This window comes from Thermobia domestica, chromosome 12 (genome assembly GCF_964235325.1).
Source record: "Thermobia domestica chromosome 12, izTheDome1.hap1.1, whole genome shotgun sequence".
NCBI classification, from domain to species: domain Eukaryota; kingdom Metazoa; phylum Arthropoda; class Insecta; order Zygentoma; family Lepismatidae; genus Thermobia; species Thermobia domestica.
In genome coordinates, this window is record NC_137465.1 from 226,211,877 (window position 1) to 226,229,034 (window position 17,158).

Genomic DNA, 17,158 nt, shown 5'->3' on the forward strand with positions numbered 1-17,158 from the left:
TTATATTTCTGGTATATTTTGGCAACTAATTCTGATTGCTTTTGATAACCAATACTAATAAAGAGCTTCAACTTCACAAATATTTTCATATTTTATTGAACTTAGTCTTTTTTATTTAATACTTTTATACCATAGAAACACTAAAGTCGCGAATACATTTTGAAACATTGGTATCAACAATACATACAAACTCAACTTAGCGGTATCAATGAAAAAAAAAATCTAAGATGTTTCTGTTTACACAGGCTTCATACAATTTAAAATGTTTCACTCTCTTTATTTCAGTTATGACCCAATGATGCAATAAAGCAAGTTCTCATTTTCCCTGTTTTAATAGAAAGAGTCAATTTCGTGCTTATGTATCTAATGCCAGATTTTCTTTACGTAAGAGAACCTCAATTACTGATATCAATTATCCATGATCAAGATATTATTATTATTATTATTATTATTATTATTATTATTATTATTATTATTATTATTATTATTATTATTATTATTATTATTATTTTGCCTTTTGGCAGGTCCTGGGACTAGTGAGGTTTTTTCTTCCTTTTTCTTATTTCTTTTCTTCTTAATTTTCAGTTTGGACCTAGAAATGTTTCTTCCATGTCTCTCGATTTTCATCTTCCACTTTTAACTCCCAATATTTTCTTCTATTTTTCAAATCATCGATCACTTACGTGTTCTTCTGATTCCGTGCATTTTCACACGGTGCAATTCCTCACGGTGCTCATTAACGAGCAATTTCACACGGTCCTGTTTATGGGATTAATCGCTCTGCAGGTGTCGCGCATTTTCACACGGTGCAATTCCTCACGGTGCTCATTAACGAGCAATTTCACACGGTCCTGTTTATGGGATTAATCGCTCTGCAGGTGTCGTGCATTTTCACACGGTGCATTTCCTCACGGTGCTCATTAACGAGCAATTTCACACGGTCCTGTTTATGGGATTAATCGCTCTGCAGGTGTCGTGCATTTTCACACGGTGCAATTCCTCACGGTGCTTATTAAGGAGCAATTTCACACGGTTCTGTTTATGGGATTAATCGCTCTGCAGGTGTCGTGCATTTTCACACGGTCCACCTGTCAATCACGTGATTTATTCTGAAACTGCTTTCATTACAAAGTGAGGGAGGATGCAGAGCAAATATGAACTACGGGTAAAAGCAAACAATTCAGGACGTTGAAGGGCAAAAATCATAATGCTTCCACCATAACATGCTATACATTAATAGAAAGAGAATGAAGTGTAGTTACATGGTTTGCAGAATTTGTTATGAAATTGTTGTTTATTGTAAAGTAATCAGCTTCTTTGTAACAGAAAGTGTATTAATGTGCTGTTGTGAAATGACAGGGAAGTGCATAGTTTAGCTATTGTTCCACTGAGCATCTTTGCAATACCTTCACCATTCTTCATAGAAATGTCGTCTATGGAACGTTACCTTCCAGGCCAAAACAGAAATTTTCAGCTCTATGTGTTTAGGTATCGGTAGTAGCAGTGAAATCGAGAAGACCCGTGGTGTTATGTTACGTACGTCACGGAAAAGGGGGTTAAATTTATCCTGTACAATGAAAAGCGCGTGGACAACTTTCATTCGTTAAATTATTCAAATAGATCATACCTTCCAACAGTAGGAATTTACCGCAAACGTTTGTCACATCTAGTTAGCCAATAAAGTACGTGACCAACGAACTGAATGCGTGACGTACGTAACATAACGGTATTTGTTACGTACGTCACGGCAAATAATGTCTAGTCATGCCTGATACTAGCCTTCTTTAGCAGTTGAAACAATATATATTAATTGTTCCTGAATCGAGTAGTATTGTTAGTACAAATGGCAGCACTGCATCGACTGCTGCGTGTTCATTAGAGACAGGATTGTCTTATCGTTGATTTCAGTTATGGTGTGTGTTGAAAGTGCACCATTCTTTTCTGCAACTTCCATATATAAATATGGAACCAGTTAGCCCCAGAAGTCCACAACGGAAAACGCTAGAGAAGTTAAGTGAAGAAGTAAAAGCAGCAAATCGTGAGAAAGAAAAGCATAGAATGCAGCAGTACCGAAACACAATGTCAGCATCGAAGGCAAAAAGTGCGTCGACAGACAAAAATACGGATGCAGAAGTCCGCAGCGAAAGGAACCGAGAAGAATCTGTCCTATCTGGATCTAGTATGGGCTATCAGAATGCTGCATCGTTATCATAGCCCTAGAAGAAAACTGAGAGTGGTTAAAATATAGTGGAGCAGTTTGGCATGGCACATAGGAAAACACAACAATAAAAGCATCGTACTAAGAAGCAACACAAAAGCAACCGTAATTAATTTCTACAAGAGTGACAGTATATTCCGAATGCTCCCTGGGAAAAGGATACCGTTTTCATATACAACAATGATGGGAAAAATGAAAGATGCAAAAGAGACTCATGATGTTTTACATCAGCGAGACACATAAGCTCTTCGTTACCGAATTTGCAAAAATATACCTATGAGTTAAACTAGTTTCCTAAACCTTCGCCCCAAAGAATGCATTACTGTATCTAAGTAGGATCACTTGTCTTGCTTGTCCATACTGTGAGAACATTCAAAAAATGATTGGCGCCAAAGTGAAATAGAACCAGCTACCAATGACAAAGAACGTGCTTTTTGAGGGAAATGTATGCGATACAGAGAGTGAGATATGTATGAAGAATAAGTGCATGACATGTACGAACGTAAAACATACATCCAAGGTCTGTTGTGTGAACCGGAAGATCGTGAGGAATGAGTTGAAGTTTATCAGTGGATGAGAGGCACCCAAGAAATTGTTCATTTTGACTTTCAATATGTGACAGAAATAGAGAACCAGTTACTAGTGTATCGGTGTCACATATACAACTTAAGAAGACAAAACCAGGAGCTGAGCACCTTCAAAGAAGAAATGAAAATATAGATGAAGTGGTTTTGAAGACAGACTTCGCAGAAAATTACGCAATTAAGCAGCAATACAAAGTTATGGTAGCCCACTGGTCAAACGCAGCCGATCCTACTGTCACTATTTACATCACAGTAGCATACTTCAGTAATGGAGAGCGAAATTAGGGAGTAATATCTGACACGAAAAACCATGGTACTTTCCGAGTAGCCGCCTTCAACAATTTAAGATTTTTCTGGAATTGCTCATTAAAAAATACACCTGTGGACAGACAGAGCGAGCCAAGAATCGGAAATCCATTGTCTATGTAAAGCTACTAAATGAAATTGTACCAATAGAGTGGAACTTTCACGAAAGCTATCATGGTAGATGGGCACATGATGGAGTTGGAGCAAAGATGAAAAGAGAAGTTTGGTTCCGTGTTCTTCAAGGTAAAATAATAATGAAAAACGCTAGTGATTTCCATTCCGTCGCTCCCAAAAATACCCAGCAAATTGAATACCTTTTTATGTTGCATCAAGTCACAGCCAACTGCGACTTTCCCTTTGTTATACACTTCATGGACGTGAACTTACAGCAACTAAAAACAATCAAGTCCGCAAGATACGTTGTTCCTGCTAAAAGGTTTGTTGCTATGATATATGAAACACAAGTGCCGATCTTGAAAAACTCGTACCAATTGCACATTGCAATTTACAGCACCAGTGGAAGTGATACATATTCAGATCGAGATGAAGCTGAGAAAAATATTTCGCAAAGTGTCAGAGACAAGTTGCTTCCCTCCCAAAATGTTGACATCAAAATCGGAAGTTATGTTGCAGTGGTATATGAAGTCGGACCGAGACATAAAACATGTGGGACACGTAACTGCTGTCGAAAGTGATAGAATGCACCGAGTGAAATACATGCGTGAAAGTGATCAGGGAAAAGACTTATTCTTTTGTCATCCACGTGTAGATGACTTTGATTCTGTGGAACGAAATCGCATCCAGAAAGTTCTTCCAAAACCCCGTGAGAAACGAGATCGCTACACTTTTGCCCACGAGTACCTGAAGGACTTGAACATTACTAATTAAAATGCACACTATACATTTGAATGTACATTTTTATATTTTTCACACTATGTTGAATTTTATGATGTCTGCTACTTCCAAACGACTGCGCGTTATCATCAACAAATATCAGTAACTTATATTTGTTCTATGGCTTTTCAATCGATCTCTCTTCGAGACTTTCAATTTTGAGTCTCAACTCCACAATTGTTTCTTCTAGTCAAAGTGCACGCTGTTACGTACGTCACGAAATATGTGCGTACGTCACGCTAGTTATGATTTTTTTGCTAAGATACCGATGCATAGAAAACTCTGGTTACAATGCAGAAATAGCATACCAGTAGTCACTTATACACGCAATTTTCTTCGAGCATACACATGCAACAGCAGAGCAGAATTTATCGTTTTCTTTTCGATGTCTGACTTCAATGTCCATTTCATTGTGCGTACGTCACGACGTTTTGCACATTTATGTAATTTGTTTTTGGTAATTGATTGATATGTATTTTATACCACCTTAAAGCTGCATTTCCTATCTGTCCAATAAAAAAAGAAGTAAAGCGATATCTTCATTATGAAGGCCGCTACACTCAAAGAAAGTCAGAAAAGGAAGTCAACATGTTACGTACGTCACGTTGCTTTCACCCCTACGTAAGAGCAGAAAAAGAGCAAATACAAGTTAAAATAAATACGAACAATTGCTATTAATACTTGATAAGCTAGGAAAAAGAAAAAATGCAAACACAATTTATAATAAAGATGAAGAAAATAATTACAAAAATAAAATAAAACTAATAAGGAAAATAATTTCATTTCATTTCATTTATTTGTCTGCTTCATTAGCTTACAAAGCATGAGAAATTCTCGTGTAAGCGTTGCAGTTGTCAGAAAGAAAAGAAAGAAAAAAAACATACAATATTGTCAAGTACCAGAGGTATACATCATACATCTTTCTAAAATACAAAACCACATAATAGGATATATTAAGTATAAAAACATGACAATTTACATCGTAATTAGGTAACTGTTTGTAACACACCAGGCATGCACTCACGAATAAGTATCTGTTACCAACTCTTCTGTTAATGGGTCATTTAAATATTCTTTAATGGTGTAATAGCACTTTTCAGCGAGTAGATTTTATAACGTCTTACCAAGAATGGAAACATTGGTCATATTTTTCAAGTACAAAGGAAGCTTATTATACAATCTGACACAATTCATGTACACGGTTTTGCTTATATTAGCATATTTTTGATGCATCACAAATATGTCACTACCTTGTCTTGTATTATGGCTATGAACATTTTTGTTAAAGATAAGAAGATGCTTGTTTTTCACAGTAAAAAGAATAGATTTATAGATATATAACCTGGGGAGTGTTAAAAGTTTTGCTTCTATGAAAACCTTTTTACATGTCGATTTTGTGGGTAATCTAAAAATTATTCTAATCGCTTTCTTTTGCAATCGGAAAGTGCTTAAACTATTTTTAGCAGTTTTAATAGATAATTAAAGTACCTAGGTAAATGAAAATAAAAGTAGAATAGCCTGCCATTTTTTTTTTCAAGAGAATACGGGACACCTTCCATTACTCCCCCCCAAACTTTCCAACACAATCCAATGAAATGTCGTTCTGGTTATGAACAACAGTATGATAAGTGAAAGTTCCCTAAGATGCAGCTAATTTTCTCTTGGTTCGCCGCAATTATTTGTACGGAGTAAAGTATTTACAATGCAACTAGAAAAGAACCGCCTTAAAAACTCAAGATGGCGTCTTATAAAAATGCTTTACGGGAAAACAATATGCAGCTAATCTCGTTTTATTTAAATCAGTGATAACAATCTATCCTCAGTATTCTTCGCGTGTTTGGCAATTTTATTTGCATGGCTGTATTTGCCAAAAATTACGTTTGTTAGTTTAATCTGTTGAAACTTAGCTGATTTTTCTCCTTGCGTCGTGTGTGATTGTCACGATCAGATTTACAAATTTCCAAGCCCTAAACTGAAGCACAATCCTGCATCCCTAGCCTATTATTTATAATTTCTCTTATCTTATCTAATGTGTTGCTGGAGAAAAAGTCATTCATCTTCCCTGTGCTTGTAGATATGTAAAAGCACTCGAAACCATCTTGTGTTTGCTTGTTTTTTGATGTTGAAGAGTGTCCAAATTTCCACCATGTGCAATGGAAAACGTAAAATGGCAAATTGTCAGTCAACTTGCTAGTTCAACTTCGTTGCTTTCAGAAAAAGGGTACTTCTCCTTCAAATCGAAAAAAATGTGCACTTCGATTTAGACATTCTCGTTGATACAAAATTAGAACACTTCGCTTGTAATGTAGGCTATTATCAACAATAGCTCAGCTCGAGCACTTTATCAAAGATTTCAGCTTCCCTTGACTGCCGACGGATGCAATTCTCCTATGAGCTGCGAGTCTATTAGCTTGCTCGCTATGAAATCACAGAGATAACTACTCCAAGCTGTTACCCATCACAGTTTATTATTCATTCATTACTAACAGGGTTCCAGCCAATGTCAAACCTTTTTTTTTTTCACTTTTCACTTTTCGATAAAGTAATGTTGAGAGTAGAAATGGGACGGGATTAAAATACAAGACATTTGCCTGCCCCGACTAAATTTATAAATTTAAGGGGACACGTGACACTCGGATCCAAAATCGGGAGTGTCCCGTTTTCTACGGGACATATGGCAGGCTTATGTTTTCGGAAATTGATATAGTTTCTACAGGTCGACTCTCAAGTCATTCTGCGGCTAAGTTGATCAAAACCTGTATTTTCGGAAATTAACGTATGTCAACAATAAATTCATTCTCAAGAGCAAATAATAAAATAAGCACGTTGTTAAAATAAGCGTTCGCCTCTGGTGCATACGGTCCTTGGATCCATACCACTTTGTGGTAGACAAACACTGTGTGCGTGGGTTTTCTCGGGGTTTTTTCGTTTCCTCCCACTTTCTTTATTCCACCATTTCATCCATTTGTCATCATCACCGTCTCCTTTAATGTTAGCCTAGCCGGAATAACCGTGGGACGTAAAATTTTTGTTCCCTTCCTGTTCTTGGTTAGTGCGTTCTGCGCCTGAAGGACAGCGAGTAATTGTTTCTTGTTTAACAGTTGGTGCAAGTATTTTTTCCCAATTATTGCACATCATACATGCAAATATAGGAAGCACACATAATATGACATTGGTTATACCAGTCTTGTATGCACTGCTGTCAGATAAAACAGAGCAAACATACAAGTAACTGTTTATATTTCTTAAAATGTGGTCTGGCCAGAAATAAACCTCCAGTGCTGAAAGTCGATTTTGAGCTTCCTGTAATCCATGCATTGCTTGCGGTGTTTCCTAAATCACAGGCTTCCGGCTGGCATTACCATTTCAACCAGAGCATCTGGCGGAAGGTTCAGAGTATAGGTCTGATTGAAGAATACTTCCACAATGAAGGTGTACGCCATCATGTTCGTATGTGTAATGCATTAGAATTAATACCAGCAAGCAGGATCGATGAAAGTTGGCTCATAGTCATGGAGGACTGTCCATCTGACCAGAAAATCGAAGAATTTAACGATTATTTCGTTGAATAATGGATAGATAATTCAAACATTCTGACAGAAATATGAAACTACAAGTGTCAAAAGGCACAGAACAACCCACTGGAGGATTAGCACAATGAGTTAAACCGCAAAGTAGATCACGTATCTTGAAGCTTGTGAGTGTACTAAAAGCCGATGCGAGTGTACTAAAAGAAAGAGCTTAGATTGTAATCCAGAGAAGTGTAGAAAATCCACTTACATCCGTCTTGACGAACGGTTGCAGTTAGTCCTGGAGAAACAAGGAAATGGCGGAGACTTTAAAAAATGCTTGAGAAGCCTGAGTTTTCTCCAAAAGCTGAAATAGTGAGCTATAAATTGTACAAAATGGATTGATGATGTACAGAAGTATGAAAGTTCCGCCATAACGTTGTGCTATATGCTCGGAAAATATGATGATAAGCTTCTTAGAACCGCCTTGGAGTATGGAGCTTAATGTTGTGTGTTTCACAAATCACAACGTTTCTCTATGCTCTCTAGTGGGCATTTTTTTATTCGATTTTTAAGCTTCCTGACTAAATTCTCTGATGTACAGCTAATTTTATTCTTTATTTGTTTTAATTTGTGATTATTCTATCTTCTGCTTCTAATTATTTTGTTTTTGATTATTCTTTTTCTAATTTATTTTCATTTCCTATTTTTCTTCTCTATTTTAATTTACGATAGTTTTTTGTTATTTTTCACATATTTCTTTCAATTTCCCATTTATTATGTTATTATTTTTCTCCTCTTCTTTACTATAACATTTGTTTGATCATGTTTTTGTTCTTTGGCTTGTTCTTAGTAATTTTACTTTCTGGTTATTTTTCTTTATTATTCATTTTGTGAAACATTTTCTAAGCTCTTCTTCTCTAGTATGAATTGCATCTGTTAGCATTTATTTTAACTTGTGTTTGCTCCTTTTCTCTTCTTACTCAGTTCACATTTGTTCTGTACCCTTCCTCCCCCTATAGTGAAGCGTTTTCAGGATGAATCATATGATTGACAGGTGGACCGTGTGAAAGTGCACGACACCTGCAGAATGATTAATCCGATAAACAGGACGTGTGAAATTGCTCGATAATGAGCACCGTGATAAACTGCACGTCACCCTTTTTCTTCTTCCTGTTCCTCGCTTTCCTTCCATATTTCCTTCTATGGCGATATGAAGAAGACAATTTCTTCGTAAGATGTTTCCAATTCAATTGGCCTCTCTACCAAGGATGGTGGCTAGAAGCGTGCTCTTCTCTCCAACCCGTTTTAAAACATCTCTCTAAATGCTTCTCTAACTTCCGTAATGTTCAAGTCTCTGAGCCATAAAGTCTTATGCTTCAAATATAGCACTTGACCAATTTCTTCCTTAGTCCAATATTAAGGCTGCTAGTTAAGAGTGACCTTTTCTTGTTGAATGCTTCTTTGGATATGACAATTCTTGACCTGATCTCTTTGGTGCAGTAAGTGTCTCTCGTCAAAATACTTCCCAGATGTTTGAAATGCTCAACCTCTTCGAGTAGTCTTTGTTCTGCTCCGACCTGTAAGGGCGCATTTCCACGAAATATTCTCAAGACTTTCGATTTTTCGATATTGATTTCCATTCCATATAGTTTCCCAGTGTCTGCTATTTTGTCAATCATCTCCTGTAATCCTCCTTCGGTTTTACCTATGATAACCGTATCATCTGCATACCTGTTTTTTTTAATGACCTGCCCTCCAATCTTGAAATCTCCAGTTCCCATTAATGCTTCCTTCATTAACCATTCACTGTAAATGTTGAATCATTGGGGCGTCCTTGTCTGACTCCTCTTCCAATCTTCACACTATTGGTTGCGCTTGAATGAAGGACAAACCAATCAATACATAAGATACATAATTAAAGTCGCTGATATATACATATAATTAAGAATTTTTAACGTTCAGTTTTCTTAATGTGATAAGAAAAACTCAATATACAGTAGATATAGTACATAATATTTTGTATTTCTTTTTTAATTAAAAATTATTTCCATGTAAATTTAGATAATCGAAAATTGTTTGAACTCATCTCTGGCTTCTATTAATAAAGCCAAAGCAGCAGGGGTAATTCATATAAGAGAAAATTTTTCGGAGACCATTCAAACATTTTTAGAGGACCCAGAGCTACCTTTCTTAGCTACATTTGGACTTATTGAAGGTATTCAAGTCAGACTTACTATGGATGAAAGTGGTAAGAATTTTCTTTTATTTTCTTTCTTTTTTTTTTTTTTTTTTTTAAAATCTGGATTTCTAATTTTGTAGATGTAATATATAAAATATGACTTTAATTTAAAACAAAAAAATGTTCAAATTACACATTCATGTTTTGACTTTGATTAGATATTTTCAATTTCTTGTAAATAAAGAAGTCATTTGAGAAAAATAGATAAATGCCACTTGTACAGCAAGTGTGTATGATCAAAGATTCTCATTTAAAAGCAAAAGTTCTTCCTTTCGATTATGTCTGAGTTGAGTGTTTCTTTGTTGTAATTCATATAATTCAGCAAGAATATTTGAAGGATAAGGGGAAAAAAGAAGGAATGTTACAAAATTGCATTTTCGAGAAATCGTCGTTTTAATATTGAAAACCGTATAAGAAGAATAGGGTTAGTTAAATCTTTTACCCATTTTACATGGACATTTCTACGTTTACTCATGCATAGCATATACAGGCAAATAGTGCCAAGAGTCATCAACAGATAGGGCAAAACACCAGAAAAAGCACATACATGGACATTCCTGGTTTTTTTCCCTTTACCCTTCATTTGTAACTCAAATTACTCATTTAGTAATATCTCTTCCAATTTTTAAATCAAAAGATCCAATATATTTCAGGCAAAAATTTTCTTGTAGTTCTTATTTCTGGAAAACTGCATATAGTGTAGCCAAGCCAAAACTATCACTTAACTCAGTACGATGTGCTAATTCCGTTAAAAATACGAAAAAAACTCGATTTAGGGGCCGTTCAAAAATTTTGTGGCCCTTGATCCAAAAATGAATCAAAAGATGCAATATATTTCAATCAAAAATTTTCTTGTAGGCCTTATATCTGGAGAACTGCATATAGTGTAGCCAAACCCAAACTGTTACTTGACTCAGTGTGATGTGCTTATTCCGTAAAAATTAAGAAAACTCGATTTAGGGGCCGTTCAAAGATTTTGTGGCCCCGTATCCAAAAACTAATTATTGGCCAAGATCGCAATCTTTTGATGAGTATTTTGGATCATTCCTAAAATTCTTGACCACATCGCAATCTTTTGATCCATTTTTTTAATCACTTCTAAAATTCTGGTCCTTGTTTCCTATATTTCGAACGAACACTTGGTCAGTCTTTCTCGGGGATATACAATAGCTTAAGTCCTTTTTACAACGTGTACTTTTGCCTTTTTGTGTCTCAGTAGTGGTAATTCAACATTTCTCGTACATTTTCTCGATACTTATTGCCCCCTACATTCAAGGGCTCCGATCGTGAGATCCCGGCCCCCCAACGCTCATGTTGGCCCCCGCATTGTATTTATGGATATTGCAAGGATCCCCACATCACAACAGACGCACGTGTCAAGTCAATACGTGCTATTATTTATAAACAACCTAGCAGACAGCAAGCCAACACGGAGGGCAGCGAGGAACGCCGAAAGCAGACGGACCTCACGGAAGAACCCGAGGAGGTCACACTGGACTAGAGGTACACCTATCCTTCCCGAGGTCGCACTGGACTAGGGGTCCTTTCTACAACCAAGCCTTGCGAAGCTGCCTTGAGCTGAGGGGGCTATCCTTCCAGACTCACCGAACCGGCAGGTGCCTTGGAGACTGCCTTGAGAGAAGGGTCGCCGTGCAAAACACCTATACTCCTCTACTTGGATATTAACGAGAAAACAGTATTGTACTCTTTGTAATCAAAGACGTTTTGTATTTATCAAATTTTATAATAAATTGGTGAAGGGGATAAATCTCAGTCCATTATTGACTCTATCAAAATCATTACATGGTGATAGGCACCGGAGTTTTGTACGGGACGCTCTTTTTATTAACTTTTTAACAGACACAAGGTCAGTATCTGAATCTATTTTATCTAAGTTTTACTATCAAAATTCTAAGTTTAATTATCAAAATTTTCTCTCTTCCTTTCCTTAAGTGCGATTTATGCCGGAAACTAGATCGGGTAAAGAGATATATAGATCAGGAGAGAATAACACGAATATGACAAAGGGTGCATCCAATTTATCCTTTAATATGCCACACTTAACGAAGTATGCGGGACACATGCACGAGGATCCGGACAGGTTTTTTATGCTATTCGACCATATGGCAGCAATGCAGGCATAGTCACCGGCTAAGAAAAAAGAAATTCTACCAATATATTTACAAGACAAAATCATTACAATATACAATATTTTGCACAATTTGTATTCAATTTGTCTAAAAATGCTCATATATGCCTTTTGCAACGAACACACACATCTGAATGCCCCCTCTCAAAGTTACAGAAAAATCGGCACCCTTGCGTGCATTCTCCAATGGTATAGCTATTTCATATTTTCAACATACAATACTATACGTACATATGTGTATATAGCCCTAAAGGCCTAATATCAATGCAATAACAAAATTTACTGCTACCTTATTTTTATTTGTATATTAGATATCCTTACCAGTGGATTGATTTTAAACAGCAAGCCGCCATGACCGCTACATAGACAATTATTTATGTAAATCACCATGTGTACATTGTAGCAGATCAAATCGTTTTTCCAATTGATAACCAAATATAATTCTAATTTTTATTTATGTAAAGTGGAGCGATTTTTATGTGCCTGACCAATAAAATATAATAAAGTTTTTTTTTCTAATTTTTTAAGATTTATTTTCTTGATATAATTGTTGAAAAGACTATCCTAGTCCTAATCAAAATTTCCTATATCAGTATTTAACATTGAATTATTTGTTGTGATGAAATATGTGCGTGCGAAAAACGCTACAATTTGTGTAATAAGCCTGTGACTTGTAAAAGGAAGAAGAGATTGTTAAATTGTTGTTGATGTGTAATAATTGAATATAGTTTGGATTTTGGATATACTAAGATACTGTGAGCCTATGGCTATGTTTATAGAAGCTTGGGTAGTGAAATGAATAATTAAGCTTAATTTACTTTTGTGTGGATACCGAGTTGTTGCATAGCCTGGCTAACATATAAGTATTAAATACAGTAGAATCCCTCTAATCCGTCACCTTTGGGACTAGGGGTATGGTCGGAACGCAAAAAAGGCCTGGATTATCAGAAAATACTGAAAAATACGGATTTACAGTAAAGTAAATAATCTCTGAACTCACAAATGACTGTATTGTTCTCTACAGTAAAAACAAACGAACAATAAGCACTAAAAACTGCTTACTGTACAGTACAGTACAAAAATACACACAACGAGAAAACGATACAAGAGAGGACGGAGGAATAAAGCAGATATGCAGTAACAGCAAGTAAACAACAATGTCGCGACGGCAGTAAACGAAAATGGACCTCATGAATCACCGACGAGTCGGGACAAGTTCGGGTCAAGCATGGCCCTATCAAGCGGAGTGGCGGATCAGCCGAGGGCGGATGAAAGAGGTTCTACTGTAAGTAACAATATAAAAGATTTTTTCAACATTTGCGCTAGCTAGGCTCAATATAAAATATGATAGCAGCATATTCATGAGAGTAGCTCCAGAATTTGGTTCTTCTCGTGTGACTTACCTTCTTAATTGATACTAGTGCTGTTGCATCGCTAATTTGAAAAGATTCAAATCTCATTAAAAATAAGATAGCAGAGCTGTTTGTGAAAACTTTCAAGAATGCAGATGCCTCAGCTATCAAGATCGTGAGTCAGATCAGCACTAGAGTCATATTTAAACATAAGAATTGAGTTTTACCATTGATTAGTTTAGATATACAAATTACAAATCCCATTTTAGACAGGAATTGGCTACAGGTGTTAATTCAAGTTTGCAGACAAAATTTGTATTAGACGTTTAATCATAAATTCTCTGTGCAAACTTCTGATATGAAACTAGACAGATATGAATTGCTAAACACTATTTTCTCACATATCGTTGAAGTATTTCTAGATTCGATCAAAATTCTAATTAAGAATTATTAAGTATCCATTCCTATTAAACCTAATACAGTTTACATTTTTAGAAAACGTTATGAAGTACGTATACGCTACTGAAAGAGTTGGAGGACCTCTGTCGAGTTGGAGTGCTTCAGAAAATATCTTATTCGGACTAGGCATTCCCAATTGTGGTAGTCAGGAAAAGGAATGGTGTGATCCGTATTTGTCTTGATTTTAAAAGAACAGTACGAAAAGGTCAGCTACCTACCCCCCCCCCCCCAAAAAAAAAGTGTGCTTAATTTAACCACTTCTGGCATGAATTGTTTCTCAGTAGACTGCATGATCCCATATGGAACATAAAGTTACAAGAAAAGAAGTAAACAAACAAAAGGACTATAACCTCCCACGAATATTTAGAATTAATTTCGATGCCTAATATTGTTTACATTTAAGAGCGGAAGCTTTTACAATCAAGAAGTACTAAATATTTTTAACCAAGTATCTGGTATCACTTAATCCCATAATGTGTGAACAAATTAAATATTTTATTATATTCTAATAAATACTTTTCTTGTTTTGTAGACAAACAAACAGAATTTTACATAAAGAATCTTATTATGGATGCATATTCTGATTTTTTAAATAGTATGGCAAGTATGGTGTTTCAACAAAGCGGATTTAATACAACACCATCTTTGGAACTTGTTTATGTAAGTATTTGTGATATAAATTTGCGTCATAATAGTTTTTGAAAAATTAAACTCTTCAATTTTGTTTTGTAATTTGATAGATTATGTATTTTTTATATTTATAAACATTTTGAATAGACTCTTATTTGCGAAAATTGCAGTGCCAACAAAGAACAAAGGGAAGCCTGCAGAATGCTTTAATAACCACACACACTTATGCAAGACATTCCTCTCAGATGTCATCGGCTACAGCAAAATAACTAAGTCGTCATTATCTGCTAGGTACCGGGACATTACGTCATTCAGGAAATCGAACGTGCCGATTCAGTAGTCAAGAATATCACGATATTAGAAGTTGCACTAGACGACTCTCTTTCATCCTCCACTTTTAGTAGCTATTTTCTAGAACGGATGTGTTCTCACTGGCAAGTATATTTCAAAACATGCCAACGAAAATAAGCTCGATTCTGTTAAATCTAATTTAGGTAATTGGCAGACGTCGTCGCGTACTAGTCGCCGAGATGAAGTGATCCTAGCAGGCTTACGTATCGAACAATCCAATCTCAAACATTCCTAATTACTATGTGACACTATCCATCTACATTGTAAAGACTGTGTCGTCCCTCTGAGTATTCGTCACATTTTTCTAGAATGCCCACCATACTCAGACGCTTAGGGTTACCTAAAAATCATCGTCCGATTTTAGGATATAATGGTCTTAAATAACCGTGTTCTTACTTTTATTCCTAAGATTGGAATAGTTAATATGCACTGAGGTTTTCTGTTTTAAATTTTTCGTGTTATGTGTATCTATTATTGCCGTTGTTCAATTATTTTCTAGTTGATATCGGGGCCGGCTCTACCATATGTGCAACATGTGCATTTTGCACGGGGCGGCAAAATCTGTCAGAATTACATTATTTAAAATAAATATTTCTTGCTGGAAACAGACTTCATGATGGTGGTAGTTAAATTTACTAAGCTGACCTTCTATTTGAATACTACATTCGTAAATCATATTCAGGTCGAATAAGTTTAAGGTCACATGGACAGTACTAAAGCAAATAGTCAAATAAATCCCAGCATGAATTGCTTTATTGTTGTCAAATAGAAGAACTCAATTCTTGAACAGTAGTGAACACGTGATCCATTTACTTAGTTATCACAGTTTTGATATGGAAACTAGTTTTCTTTTTGTCATAAACAAGTTCCTTATCATTGAAGGTGGAAACAAGTTTCTTTTTTTAAAAAATACGAATTGCAGATGTAGAAGAAAAATCAAGAAATAAAGATCAAAGAGCTAGTTGCACTGGAAATTCAAACTGTTATATTGAGATTGAAGCTCGATATTGAATTCTATTAAAAGGATTATCATCTTTCCTCTGCAGATATGTTTGCTTTATCTTTTACTAACATAATAGAGTATTATTTAAAGAAAAAATAGACAAAGAGATTTTTTTTAGTGTTTAGGCCTTACTGAGTGCGAGTGTCTTTCCCTCCTCGTTGTTCATGATGGGGAACGTAGCATACTTAAAATCGTGGCTTTTAAAATTTGTTCTTTCTGGAGAAAGAGGGGGCGGCAAATGATTACTTTGCACGGGGTGGCAAATTGCCTAGGGCCATCACTGATTGATATTAATTCATATATTGTTGTTGATTTATTTATTAATTTCTCCAGACTTTTCGGTTTTAAGTTGTTTTATTGTGAATTTTTAATATGCATCATATATCAACCATTGACTTTATTGCAGGGTTCTTTCTGATCTGGAGGAATCTATTTCCCTAACTTCTCTTTGACCTTTGGCAGCAAATTCCCTGACTTTCATGACAAGTGTCGGATGACGTTGATATACGTATAAATAAGGAATAAATAGCGCTGAATATTTATATATGAGAACATTTATTCTATAGAGACAAATAGTAACCAATTGCTCATACGTACATTTCACTTACCACCCATAAAAATCTGAGCAACGTTCCATACTGTGATCATTAATGGTTGGCTAAGCTGAAATTTGTGTACAATTAATGTTAGAGAAAATATATTTTATAAAATTTCCTGATTTTCCCTGATTTCCAGTCTTTTCCCCTGAGTTTCCTTGATCTGCACCATTTTCCCAGAGTTTTTCCTGATTTCCAGTCTTTTCCCCTGAGTTTCCTTGATCTGCTCCATTTTCCCTGATTTCCCTGACCAGTAGGAACCATGCACTGTGACGCAGACAAATAGCCTCGCTGCTGGCATTCCCATTATACTGTAACAATCAATCAATCGATTTAGTGACTGAATTAGTATCACAAGAGAGTACGCAGGTAGTGGAACATGAACAAGTGAACAAGAAACGTGTGGACTAGTTTCACTATCCCTCATCGACGTCAAAGGGCGTAGCATAAACAGATAACTACGTTCGAGCAGGACGGCATGGATGGCCTGTGAGAAAGGGACTTTTGTATCACGAAATACGGATATGAAAGCAACAGTCAAAAGAGAAGTCAAACATGGAATGTGATCACATCACGTGTTGATAAATATCTTGTTCATATTGTCGTACAGCGTAGTCTAAAGTTACTTGACGGATGCGGTGGACTTTTCTGTGTCGCTGGTTCGACAGCAACTGTTAAGCCATGGAATAGAATGACTATGGAGTAATGTCAGCTGGCAGACATTCTTTTCCATCGGCTTTCATTGCCCTAAGATCACAAATGCCTTAGGATACAATCTACAACACCTTCGGCCCTAAAATCCCTCGAAGGACTTTTAATTTATCACTTCTGATGCTTCTACCTACTCTCCTGTATCGGACTCCTT

At 35.9% G+C, this 17,158-nt stretch overlaps 1 protein-coding gene across 1 annotated transcript in view; it reads left to right on the plus strand.

The window, feature by feature from the left end:
- Positions 1–17,158, plus strand: part of LOC145667068 (ABC transporter G family member 20-like) — a 130,029-nt gene that overhangs the window by 75,461 nt on the left and 37,410 nt on the right. Inside the window, exons 10-11 of the mRNA XM_081734767.1 lie at positions 9,576–9,762; positions 14,246–14,373. Coding sequence (XP_081590893.1) covers positions 9,576–9,762; positions 14,246–14,373 — 315 coding nt within the window. The remainder of the gene's footprint in view (positions 1–9,575; positions 9,763–14,245; positions 14,374–17,158) is intronic.